This window comes from Narcine bancroftii, chromosome 5 (assembly GCF_036971445.1).
Source record: "Narcine bancroftii isolate sNarBan1 chromosome 5, sNarBan1.hap1, whole genome shotgun sequence".
NCBI lineage: Eukaryota > Metazoa > Chordata > Chondrichthyes > Torpediniformes > Narcinidae > Narcine > Narcine bancroftii.
In genome coordinates this window covers 63,093,459-63,106,565 of record NC_091473.1, presented here as the reverse complement: position 1 = coordinate 63,106,565, position 13,107 = coordinate 63,093,459, and the positions used below count along the sequence as shown (strand labels likewise).

Genomic DNA, 13,107 nt, shown 5'->3' with positions numbered 1-13,107 from the left:
AGGGAGCCATTAGCATCTTATAGGGGGGGCACGGTGCAAAGCTCATAAACCCGCTTGGGAGAGGGGGTCTGCTGTTACCATCATCTGCTCCTCTCCAGTGAATGCTGCTTTTATGGCGTCAAGCATCATTAGCCCCTAGTGACGCTTGATGCATGCTAGTGACATGGCCTAGGGCAGGTGGAGAGTCACTAGCATGCATTAAGCTAGACACTAGTGATGCTTGACGCATGCTTGTGCCATGGGTGGGGGCGGGTCTGAAGGCGAGCAATAGCTGTGACCATACAGGGGCACAGCACCTCGCTTGGGGGGGGGGGGATGTGGAAATGCCTACGGATGCTAACCTTCATGATGAAGGTGGAAAGAAGCTGGGGAAGGGTCAAGAAGTAATTGGGTATTGAACAAAAGGTGGAAAGATAGGAAGAGGGAGAGACCATTGGGAGTGGATGAAAGTTGGATAGCAAAGTAACAACAACAATAGGAAAAGGAAAGATGGAAACAATGGATGAGATTGATATCTGTGTGGGACTGGTGAAGGGAATTGAAATGGTTGGCCACCGGAAGTTCAAGCTCAGACACACAAACAGAGTGTGAGTGTTTGGTGAAATGGTCACCCAATTTGTGTTTGATCTCACCGGGTACACTGAATTTAGGAGATTAGGTCAGACATAGTGCATATAAAGCTCTGACCGACTTGGATGGTCTGTTTATGGTCCTGGATGGAGGTGAGAGGAGATGAGGGGACAAGAGTCAAAGGATGGGTGGGGAGGGAAGAGTGGACCAGGGAATCATTGGCAGAAGTGTTGGAGGATAATGTGTTGTATGTGGAGGCTGGTGGGGTAGAAAGCAAGGAGAAAAGGTTGATCTGCATGGATAGAGGTGGGGTGAGGTGGGGTGAGGACAGAAAGTACAAGAATTAAAAGACATTCCCAATATTGTGCAATGGAAGGTTTCATCTTGGGAATAGATGGAGTGGAGGGAGAGGGTAAAGAATAATCCAGATAGCTATAGGAGTCATTGGGTTTGTAATAGATATCCATTGATATTTTGTCTTCTGAGATGGAGACTGTGAGGTTATGGAAGGGAGAGAGGTGTCAGAAACAGTCCCAGTAAATTTAAGGACTGGATGGAAGATGGCAGTGAAGTTAATAAAATTGTTGAGTTTAACATAGATAGTACCAATGCAGTCTTCAATATAGCAGAGGAAAACTTGGGAATGGTACCTGATTGGAAATTAGTTGCAATTTAGTTTTGACCAGTTATTGAATGAATAATCATAATTGTTCCTAATTAAATGTTTATGATTTCTCTGTTGGCAACTCGGTGAGTAGTGGCAGTTTTTAAAGGCAGGTGAGTCTCAGGAGTTCAAAGTTCAGATTTATCGACAGAGTACATAAATGTCATCACGTACAATCCTGAGATTCTTTTTCCTACAGGCCAGGCAGAATTCCTAATTATTGGTTGTGCAAAAAAAACTACTTAAGAAAAGATATGTATACAAAAGAGAGAAATGTAAACATTCTGCAATACAGAAAATAAATACTCAATTATAAATAATATGGAAAGCAACGTCCTTAAATGAGTCTCTGATTGAGTTTGTTGTTTAGGAGTCTAATGGTGGAGGGTAACAACTGTTTCTGAACCTGGTGGTTAATTTTGTGGTACCTATATCTCTTTCCTGATGGCAGCAGAAAGAACAGAGCATGATCTGGGTGGTGTGGATATTTGATGATTGTTGCTGCTCTCCAATGGAAACATCCTGTGTAGATTTTCTTGATGGTGGGGAGAGTTTTGCCTGTGATGTACTGTGCTGTGTTCACCTATTTCAGGGCTTTCCGCTCAGAGGTATTGGTGCCCCCATACCAAGCTGTAATGCAGCCAGTCAGCACACTTTCCATTATACATCTGTTTGCCAAGGTTTCTGATCACCTGAGGAAGTAGAGGTACTGATGTGCTTTTTTTCAAGATGACATTAGTAGTTGGGTCCATAGAAAGTACTTCAAGATGGTGACTCCCAGGAATTTTAATTTGCTCATACTCTCCATCTTTGACCCTTCAGTGATCAATGAATTATACACCTCTGGTTTCCCCTTCTCAAAGTCCACAATCAGCTCCTTGGTTTTGGAGACATTAAGTGCAAGGCTGTTGTTAGGCTGAAGAGATGGTGGAGGAGGGAGGGATTTGGATTTCTGATTCATTGGGCTGTTTTGTTGTATTGCCTCAATTGCCCCAAGTATCTTGTAGCAGGCATAATGAGTTGAATTTCTTCTCAGACCTTGTGGCTCAAAATGTTTGCCCTTCCACTTCCTGTAAATACAAGCTGAGAACTGAGCAAGGCAAGAGAGGTTCTTGGCCTTTAGAGTCTTCACCACAACATTGACTAAGAAATCAGAACAATGATTAAGGAAGAAAAGCAAATGAGCGTTAAATTAGTTACTGAAAAAAAGCAATGGAAGAATAAATGGGTGGTGAAGCAGGAAGATATTTAGCACACGCCTTCATTGATCAAAGATTTGAGTACTGGAGGTGGGACACCATATTACAACTGTGTAAGACATTAGTGACATCACATGTGGGGTATTGTGTGCATTTCTGGTAACCAAGAAACAGGAAAGATGTCACTAGGCTGCAGAAAGAATCGTGAGATTGTTACCAGGACTGGTGAGCATCAAGTAAGAGGAAGGTTTGATAAGCTGGGAGATTTGCCCCAGAATGTAAAAGGCTAAGGGGTGTCCTTGTAAAGGTATGTAAAATCATGGGGCATAGATAGGGTAAATAGTCATGATCTTTTTCCCATTGAAGGAGAGTCTAGCAATAGACTTCATAGATTTAAGTAGAGAGGGGAAAGACTTCAAAAGAACCTGAGAGGCACTTTTTTTTCACATAGAAGATGGTGGCATATGGAATGAACTGATAATGAAAGTGGTAGGGTGGGTGCAAGAGCAGCATTTAAAATACACAGACAAGTGGAGGGCCAAAAACAAGTAAGTGGAGCTCACCATTTAGGTGGACAGCTTAGTCAGCACGGACAAGTTGGTCTAAAGTGCCTGATTCCATGTTGTATGCTTCAATCCTGCTGTGGCTCTATGACTCAATTAAAAAGATAGATTTGAATTTTCCAAATAAATGAAGCCATCTTTAATTTTATTTGTTCCATTTCTTAGCAGGAAAGAGAGAGATGGTGATGTTTCAGTGACATAAACCTTGTCAATAAGAAGCACTTGTTAACTAATATAACCATATAACAATTTATGGCATGGAAATAGGCCATCTCGGCCCTTCAAGTCCACACCGGTTCACTCAAACAACTCTGCTAGATTCCCCCGCCTATTCTCCGCCCATAACCCTCCAACCCTCTCCTATCTATGTATATATCCAGCCTCCTCTTAAATGAAATAATTGACTCTGCCTCAACTATTTCCTCCTGAGGATTATTTCATTCAGCCACCGCTCTCTGAGTGAAGAAGCACCCTCTAATGTTTCTCCTAAAATTTTGCCCCCTTACCCTCAACTTTTCTCCTCTTGTTTCAACCTCCCCTGCTCTCAGGGGGAAGAGTCTACTTGCATCTAGTCTACCTATTCCCTTCATAATTTTAAACACCTCTATCAAATCCCCTCTCAACCATCTACATTCCATTGAATAAAGTCCTAACTTCTTCAATCTTTCTCTGTACTCTAGGTATTTTAAGCCAGGCAACATCTTTGTAAATTTTCTCTGCACCCTCTCCACCTTATCTATATCCTTCCTATAATTTGGAGACCAGAACTGAACACAGGTACTCCAAACCTGGCCTCACCAATGCCTTAAACAGTCGCAGCATCACTTCCCAGCTCCTATACCCTATGCTATGATTTATTAAGGCTAACATACCAAATACCTTCTTAACCACCCTGTCAACATGGGAATCCACCTTCAAGGAACGCTGCACCATAACTCCAAGATCTCTTTGTTCTTGTGCATTCCCCAATGTCCTCCCCTTTACTACAAATGTCCTATTTTGATTATTTTTTCCAAAATGAAGCACCTCACATTTCTCTACATTAAATTCCATCTGCCATCTTTCAGCCCAATTTTCCATACAAACCAAATCCCTCTGTAATCCCTGAAAACCTTTGCTGTCCACCACTCCCCCTATTTTCATATCGTCTGCGTATTAACTTACCCACCCTATCATCCAAATCATTGATATAAATTATGAACAACAGGGGACCTAGCACCGATCCTTGAGGCATGCCGCTCGTCACAGGCTTCTATCCTGACAGACATTTGTCCACCATGACCCTCTGCTGTCTATCCACCAGCCACCTCTGAACCCATCTTACTACTTCTCTATTAATCCCTAGTGACTGAACCTTCCTTACTAACCTTTCGTGTGGAACCTTATCACAAGCTTTGCTAAAATCCAGATAGACTACATCAACTGCCTTACCTTCATCCACCTTTCTTGTTACTTCTTTGAAAAACTCAACAAGGTTCATCAAACATGACTTCCCCTTCACAAACCCATGCTGGGTGCTCCTGATCAATCTCTGCTTATCCAGATATTTATACACACGATCTCTAAGAATACCCTCCCTAACTTTCCCTACCACCGAAGTCAAGCTTACAAGCCTATGATTACTTGGCAGACACCTCGTACCTTTTTTAAACAATGGAACTACATAGCAACCCTCCAATCCCGTGGCACCACACCCTCCTCCAGTGATCGTTAAAAAGTCACCGACAGTGCCTCCGTTATTTGCTCCCTGACCTCCTTTAACGTCCTTGGGAAAATCCCATCAGTACCAGGAGACGTCCACTTTTACTGACCCTAGAAGCTCCAAAACCCTCTCTTTACTAATCCCTATCTTTTCCATAACTAAGTGATTTGCCTCACTTATCTCACATAGTCCAATGTCCTTTTCCTTCGTGAACACAGATGAGAAAAAATCGTTTAATATCTTTCCCATCTGATACGGTTCCTCGCACAGTTCACCTCTCTTATTTTTCAGCGGTCCTATTCTATCCCTAACCCTCCTTTTACTATTCACATGTCTGTAAAAACCCTTAGGATTCACTTTTATCTTATCAACTATTGACACCTCATACCTTTTTGCCTTCCTAATTTCCTTCTTAAGGTTTTTTTCTGCAATCTATAATAATCATACATCTTATCCATTTTTTGCTTCTTAAATTTAGTATATGCCCCCCTCTTATCCCAAACCAACTTCCTAATTTTTCCAGAAAACCACGGTTCCCTTGAACTTTTGACCTTGCCTTTCAATCTGCTGGCACGTAAAGATCCTGTACTCTCAATCTTTGGCTTGGCTTCGCGGACGAAGATTTATGGAGGGGGTAAAAGTCCACGTCAGCTGCAGGCTCGTTTGTGGCTGACAAGTCCGATGCGGGACAGGCAGACACGGTTGCAGCGGCTGCAGGGGAAAATTGGTTGGTTGGGGTTGGGTGTTGGGTTTTTCCTCCTTTGCCTTTTGTCAGTGAGGTGGGCTCTGCGGTCTTCTTCAAAGGAGGTTGCTGCCCGCCAATCTGTGAGGCGCCAAGATGCACGGTTTGAGGCGATATCAGCCCACTGGCGGTGGTCAATGTGACAGGCACCAAGAGATTTCTTTAGGCAGTCCTTGTACCTTTTCTTTAGTGCACCTCTGTCACGGTGGCCAGTGGAGAGTTTGCCATATAACACGATCTTGGGAAGGCGATGGTCCTCCGTTCTGGAGACTTGACCCATCCAGCGCAGCTGGATCTTCAGCAGTGTGGACTCGATGCTGTCGACCTCTGCCATCTCGAGTACTTCGACGTTAGGGATGAAAGCGCTCCAATGGATGTTGAGGATGGAGCGGAGACAACGCTGGTGGAAGCGTTCTAGGAGCCGTAGGTGATGCCGGTAGAGGACCCATGATTCGGAGCCGAACAGGAGTGTGGGTATGACAACGGCTCTGTATACGCTTATCTTTGTGAGGTTTTTCAGTTGGTTGTTTTTCCAGACTCTTTTGTGTAGTCTTCCAAAGGCGCTATTTGCCTTGGCGAGTCTGTTGTCTATCTCATTGTCGATCCTTGCATCTGATGAAATGGTGCAGCCGAGATAGGTAAACTGGTTGACCGTTTTGAGTTTTGTGTGCCCGAAGGAGATGTGGGGGGGCTGGTAGTCATGGTGGGGAGCTGGCTGATGGAGGACCTCAGTTTTCTTCAGGCTGACTTCCAGGCCAAACATTTTGGCAGTTTCCGCAAAGCAGGACATCAAGCGCTGAAGAGCTGGCTCTGAATGGGCAACTAAAGCGGCATCGTCTGCAAAGAGTAGTTCACGGACAAGTTTCTCTTGTGTCTTGGTGTGAGCTTGCAGGCGCCTCTCCATTGCAGGCAAAATCTTCGCTAGGATTCTACTAAATAGAATAATACCTAGTGTCGCCGAGAATATTTTCCCAGAATCACAGTGCGGCTTTCGCGCAAACAGAGGAACTACTGACATTGTCTTTGCCCTCAGACAGCTCCAAGAAAAGTGCAGAGAACAAAACAAAGGACTCTACATCACCTTTGTTGACCTCACCAAAGCCTTCGACACCGTGAGAAGGAAAGGGCTTTGGCAAATACTAGAGCGCATCGGATGTCCCCCAAAGTTCCTCAACATGATTATCCAACTGCACGAAAACCAACAAGGTCGGGTCAGATACAGCAATGAGCTCTCTGAACCCTTCTCCATTAACAATGGCGTGAAGCAAGGCTGTGTTCTCGCACCAACCCTCTTTTCAATCTTCTTCAGCATGATGCTGAACCAAGCCATGAAAGACCCCAACAATGAAGACGCTGTTTACATCCGGTACCGCACAGATGGCAGCCTCTTCAATCTGAGGCGCCTGCAAGCTGTACTCTCAATATCTCTTCTTTAAATACCCTCCAAATCTTCTCTCCATCCTTTCCAGAAAAAAGATCAGCCCATACAATTTTCTGCAAATCCCTTCTCATTTCTTCAAATCTGGCCTTCCCCCACTCAAAGACCTTCAACCTCGGACCTGACGTATCTTTCCACATTTAAATTGAAACTAATGGACCCACGATCACTGGATCCAAAGTTCTCACCAACGCATACTTCTGTCACCTGCCCTATTCCGTTCCCTAACAATAGATCTAACACTGCCTCCTCTCTAGTAGGCACCTCAACATACTGCTGTAAAAAGCAATCCTGAACACATTGTAAAAAGTCTAAGCCATCCTGCCCTCTCACTGATTGTGTTTCCCAATCAATGTTAGGAAAATTGAAATCCCCAACTATCACAACCCTATTTCTACTACACATCTCAGCTATTTCCTTGCACATTTGCTCTTCCAGTTCCCAATCCTCTTTTGACAGCCTATAATATACTCCTATATTGTAGCCTCACCTTTCTTATTTTTTAGTTTAACTCACAAAGCCTCCTGCGATGAGTCCTCCAGTCTATCTTGCCTCAGCACCGGTGTAATATCATCCCTGACAAGCAACGCCACACCTCCCCCTCGTACCCTGCCAATTCTGTCATGTTTAAAGCAGCAAAATCCCAGAATATTTAACTGCCAGTCACAAACTTCCTTCAACCATGTCACACAAATTGCTATCACATCATAACACCACACGTCAATCCACACCATTAGTTCATCCACCTTGTTTACCACACTCCTTGCATTGAAATAATTGCATCTCAGAGATCTTCCACATTTCACTTTCTGCCTCTCACCCTCTCTACAATTGTTATAATGGGCACTATTTATTACCTGCTGCTGTTCCACCTCTAGATTATGATAAAAAAATCTTTTTTCTTTGCCTAAAGACTCTGTTCTTGCTCTCCTCCCTGACGTGAACCCTTGTCCCCAACCGTACTAGTTTAAAGCCCTAGCAAACGCCCCTGCCAGGAGACTGGTACCTCTGGGATTTAGATGTAACCCATCCTTACAGTATAGGTTCCATCTCCCCCAGGAACGGTCCCAGTGGTCCAAGAACTTAAAACCCTGTTTTTTACTCCACCCCTTCAGCCACACGTTCAATCTCTACCTGACTTTATTTTTGCCCTCACTATTGCATGGCACAGGAAGTAATCCAGCGATTACACCCTTAGTGGTCCTTCTTCTGAGCTCCCTGACTAACTCCTTATATTCATTTTGTAGGACCACTTCTTCCTTCCTACCAATGTCATTGGTACTGACGTGAACCACGACCTCAGGCTCTTTCCCTTCCCCCTTTAGGATATTTAGGCACTAACTTTCTGTGACAATTCACATTTATTTTGTTACATCTTCCCTGCAACAAGTGTTGAATGAATTAAACAATAATAGCATGCAAATCAAGCAAAATTCAGATTGATGTGTTTTTGTAGCTTTCAAATCTTTCTTCCACAGTTAATCAATGTACAAGCCTTTTTGTGTGCATAGGAGATTAAAAAGGCAAATTTGTGTTTGGAATTAAAATTGATTTTCAGCATATTTCTGCAAGTGTAATCTCTTATAGAGAAAGTTAATGCTTTCTGGAGGAGTGACAAATAAATGCTGATTGCACATTTAAACATTTTATAATTTAGAAGATGCTGAGGTTGAAGAATTGATATCTGTTCATCCTTTTACTGAAAAGTTGGCCTTGGGTAAAATCACACTTGAATATTCTGAACTTAAATGCATGTCTTCTGCTTTTATTTGAACAATGTGTATCTTTTGAATGAGAATTATTTGAATTTCAGGCAAGTGAATGCAGAATGTCTTGTCAATCAGATTTCTGGAATTTTCGATTTGAAGGGAACAGTTTATCAGTTAGTGTCCTGTAATATTTCAATATTAATAGCTTAAAGAAACCAAAATACGCAACAACAGATTGCTCTTGTACCAATGTGAAAAAATCTGATCGTGCAGCATATATTAATATATTTTATTTATTTACTAATTTAAGAGTCTTGTTGGGGTGATTGGGTTACCACATTAAGTTCTGGTTAGAAAAATAGGATTTTGGAACATCTTTTCATAATTTCATTTATGAAATTTTAATCAGGAATATGAAATAAAACCAGAACATTCTCAATTTGGCAGTGTAGCCATTATGATCAATGGAGCATTTTCTTTGAATGCTGTGAATCTTCTTTTGAATACACTAACACCCTCAATTTCTTGTTTCCAGTCCAGTTTTTCTACATAACTTGTCAGCATAGTAAAAATCTCCTCAAGCAAATGAGAACATTTACTCCCATTTAAACAATAATTTTTTCCATAATTATGCTAAATGTAACAGATTTATGCTCACTACCACACACAAAAACATGCCCTTCCGTTAATGCTCCTGCTTTCCTAATTCAAACTGTCAGCACCAAGTTCCTTGTAATTCTCTTAACTTGTAACCTATTGTGGTCACACATCTCGTCACTTGTCAAGAAAGTATAAAAGTGACTGGACTTCCTGAAAAGACTGAAAAGGCCAAGAGTACCAGCCACCATTATGTTAACCTTCTGCAGGAGGTCTGTCGAGAATGTTCTGGCTGGCTGCATCACAATGTGGTATGGTTGCTGCAGAGAAATGGATCTGAGGTCGATCCACAGGACCATAATAGCAGCAGAGAGGATCACTGAAGTCTCTCACCAACCTCCACCCCCCCCCCCCACCCCCCCCCCCGCCATCGACATGATTTATTGGGATTGTTGCCTGAAGAGGAAGCACAAAATCATTGAGGAACCCTTCCACCCTGCGCAAAGCATCTTTCAACTTCTTCCATCAGGAAAGAGATACAGGAGTATCAGAGCCAGGACCACCAGGCTGAGGAACAGCTTCTTCCCAAGGACAGTTGCTTTGATACACTCTTTGTTTGCACATAAAGTTTAAATGAGGAAAGTTATTTATTATGTTATTTTTACATATTGACTGGTCCAGTTAATCGCCTTCCCTTTTAACAATTTTGAGTGTTCAGGTTGGCAATGGAAGATTTGGAGACTGGATTACTGAATAGGATACTCATTGCAATGTCAATAAATATCAGCTGACATTACTTGGAGTTAGAGAGTAAATTAATCTAGGGATGGAAGTGAGCCAAACATTAAAAGTAGTTATTGATGAGCTGTTCCTGGTCTGAATGTACTATGAACACTGTGGATAGTTTTTTGATATATATATATACTCTTCAAAGAACATTGAAACATTGGAGACAATGTACTGTGCACAATCTTGCATGCTTGTTCCAGAGAAGAGATTACAGTTATCTGGAAAGAAAGTTAAGAGTTTGCAGCTTTTCATTGGAGGTGGGCTCCAAAAAGTCAATCAAATAATGAGTGGTTTGGACAAGGTAGTCATGAGGAGAATGTTTCCACGTCGTAGAATCAAAGCAAGTAGTTAATGTAACATAGTTGCAAAAATTCTTGTATGAAAATAGCATTTTCTTCATAGAAGTATGTTTAGTTCACTGAGCTCAGGGAGACAGAAAATACTTGGACAAATAACTTAGGAACAAATTTAAATATTTTAAAAAAAAAATTAATTTTCTCTCAGCATTGCCATCTCCAAATATTCATTCTGTTTTGTATTGAAAGATGGGAAGGAAAGTGCTTTTGTTGATTATGATATCTAATTCAAGTTTTAAAGATTCATATCATTACTGTACAGTTCTGTGTTTCACGTTAGCTCTTTTAAAATGGCCTCACAAGTTGACAGAGTAGTGAAGAGAGTTTTTGAGATACTTGCCTTCGTCAATTGGGGCATTGAATACAAGTGTTGGGATGTCATGTTGAAGTTGTACAAGGCATTAGTGAGGCCACACTTGGAATGGTGTGTGCAGCTTTTGTCGCTTTGCTAAAGGAAGGATTGGAAAGGATATGGAGGAAGTTTACAAAGTTGTTGCCAGGATTAAGGAAATTGAGTCACCATGAGAGACTGGAAAAATCAGGCCTGTTTTCCTGAGAGTGAGATAGATGGTTGAGAGGGGATCCTATTGAGGACTACAATATCATGAGGGGCCCAGACAAGGTGAACAGTGACAGTCTGTTTCAAGAGTAGGAGAATCTAAGATGAGGGGCATAACTATAAGGTGAAGATTTAGAAGGGGACAATTCTTCACTCAGAGGGTAGTGGGCACATGGAACAAGCTACCAGACAAAGTGTTGAAGACAGGTACATTAGCTTCCTTTAAGAAACATTGAGATAACCACATGGATGGGAGAAAATAAGAGTGATATGTGCCTAATGCGAGCAAGTAGGCCGAGAGCAGGGGGGAAATGTTGTTCGGCTGACTCTTAGCTAAAGAAGAGAATAGGTAATGTCAGCAAGCTTCCATGAAGTAAGGCTCATATTTTACTTGCAGATGCATGTTGAGTCTGAAATAATATAGACAAGCTTTGATTTGAAATGAGCCTGAATAGCTCTGGAGCATTACTAATATTCTTCTGTTTACTTTCACAGTTACAGATGAAGATACTGTTAAGAGGTACTACGCCAGGTTTGAAGAGAAATTCTTCCAGTTTAGTGAGAAGGAACTTGCCAAAATCAATACATTCTATTCAGGTAATGTTTGATGCAGAAGTAGAATGTTATTCATGGTTCAGCTCTCCTATTATGTGCGAAAGTTAGAAACAACTGCAAATGATTTATCTATAAGAAAATACCATTGATTAAGTTATCTCACTAAGATCCACTATTTTAGGACTTCCTTATATCTCTCTTGTGATGTATATTTTGTGTTAAGATTATAATGGAAAATTATGGAATATGAGCAAGCATGTTTGGGTACCAAACCATCTCGCCTGCAGCACAAAATTGTGCTGTATGTACCTTATTAATAAACCTTTTGGGAATGGTTAAATAAAAAAGTTAAATTCTGTGGCCAAAATTAAGGAGGGATATTTGGGAAATTCTTCTTTGATTCTCAAAATGATCCAGGTTCTGTGCAGAACCCAGTTTCTTTACAAAGTGATTTCTGCTCCATCCAAAATAAAGTCTATTTCTTCAATGAAAGAATTACATGAAATACCAATCAGAATGATCTGGAAGCTTATTGTACAGGTTCACTTTTCTCTGAGGGATGACAGCTAGATTTGACATGATAGCTGATTTAAAATTGTGGGTACTTCAAAATGACATGCCAACTCTTTCCACATATGCTGCATAACTTGCTGAGTATTTGCAGCATTTTGTTTTTATTTCGTAAACTGTTCCCTTAACAGCCACATTTATATCATGAATATATTTCTCCCAGTAAGTGCGTTCTCAGAGCACCATCAGAATCTGCACTTCAAACTAATCCAAGTTCGATACTTAATGGGAAAGATCATGAAACAATGTTGATTGTCTTCAAGTCCTGCAGCTAACTCATCATTGATGCATCACACCGAATCTTATAAAGCATATTTCAGATTGTTATGGATTCAAAACAACCTCAGTACAGTTTTGCAAATGGAATATAAAACTCACACCACATCATGCCTCTTTGATGGACCAAGAAATCACACTGTAATGTTTTGAAGACCAGGATATCTGCCTAGGGCTGTTGGCTAATATTTAACTTTGTCTATCAATATTCCTCTCTCTTCTCCTCTATCCCCTCTCCCCACCTTTTTATTCAGCCACCTGCCTGTTTTTGCTTATACCTGACAAAGGTCCAGGCCCAAAATATTGGTTATTCTTTGCTTCACATGGAGACTGCATGACCTGCTAAGTTTCTCCAGCATATTTATGCATTGTACTCAACCCCAGTATCTTTAAACATTGTTGTTTAACTACCATTTAGTCTAGTTGCTCCAACTATATTTAGTTTTCTAGTTCCATCCACAACCTTGGCTTTTGTGTTAATATTAATAGCAATATTTACATTATCACCATGATTGTACAGTTGAGCATTGTCATAAAGAATGATTTGATGCTAAATAGTTATTTTTTATACCCACAATGCCACGAGAGCCTGTCAGTCTTGCATCAAGCTCCTTTGGTGGCCCAAAATAACCCCTAACAGATCTGATCTTTACTTAATCGATAAAGTTCTTCTTATTTGTCCACAATTATCTATTTCGTCTATACTGTTACTATATATATAAGATTTTTCTTGGATTTTGTGTGGCTGCTCCCTGTACCTAGTTGAATATTAGATAGCTTAATTTAGTGGAAACATTATGGTCAAAGATAACTTTTTA

General features: G+C 41.2%; 1 protein-coding gene across 8 annotated transcripts in view; it reads left to right on the top strand.

Annotated features, from left to right (window-relative positions):
* The window catches only part of LOC138763443 (xenotropic and polytropic retrovirus receptor 1 homolog), a 379,170-nt gene that overhangs the window by 146,144 nt on the left and 219,919 nt on the right, over window positions 1-13,107 (top strand). For 5 of the 8 annotated variants that reach the window (XM_069937590.1, XM_069937587.1, XM_069937588.1 and 2 more), the window contains one exon: window positions 11,384-11,485. In XM_069937590.1, the coding sequence (XP_069793691.1) occupies window positions 11,384-11,485 (102 nt within the window). The other 3 variants (XM_069937595.1, XM_069937592.1, XM_069937593.1) reach the window with 3 other exon arrangements.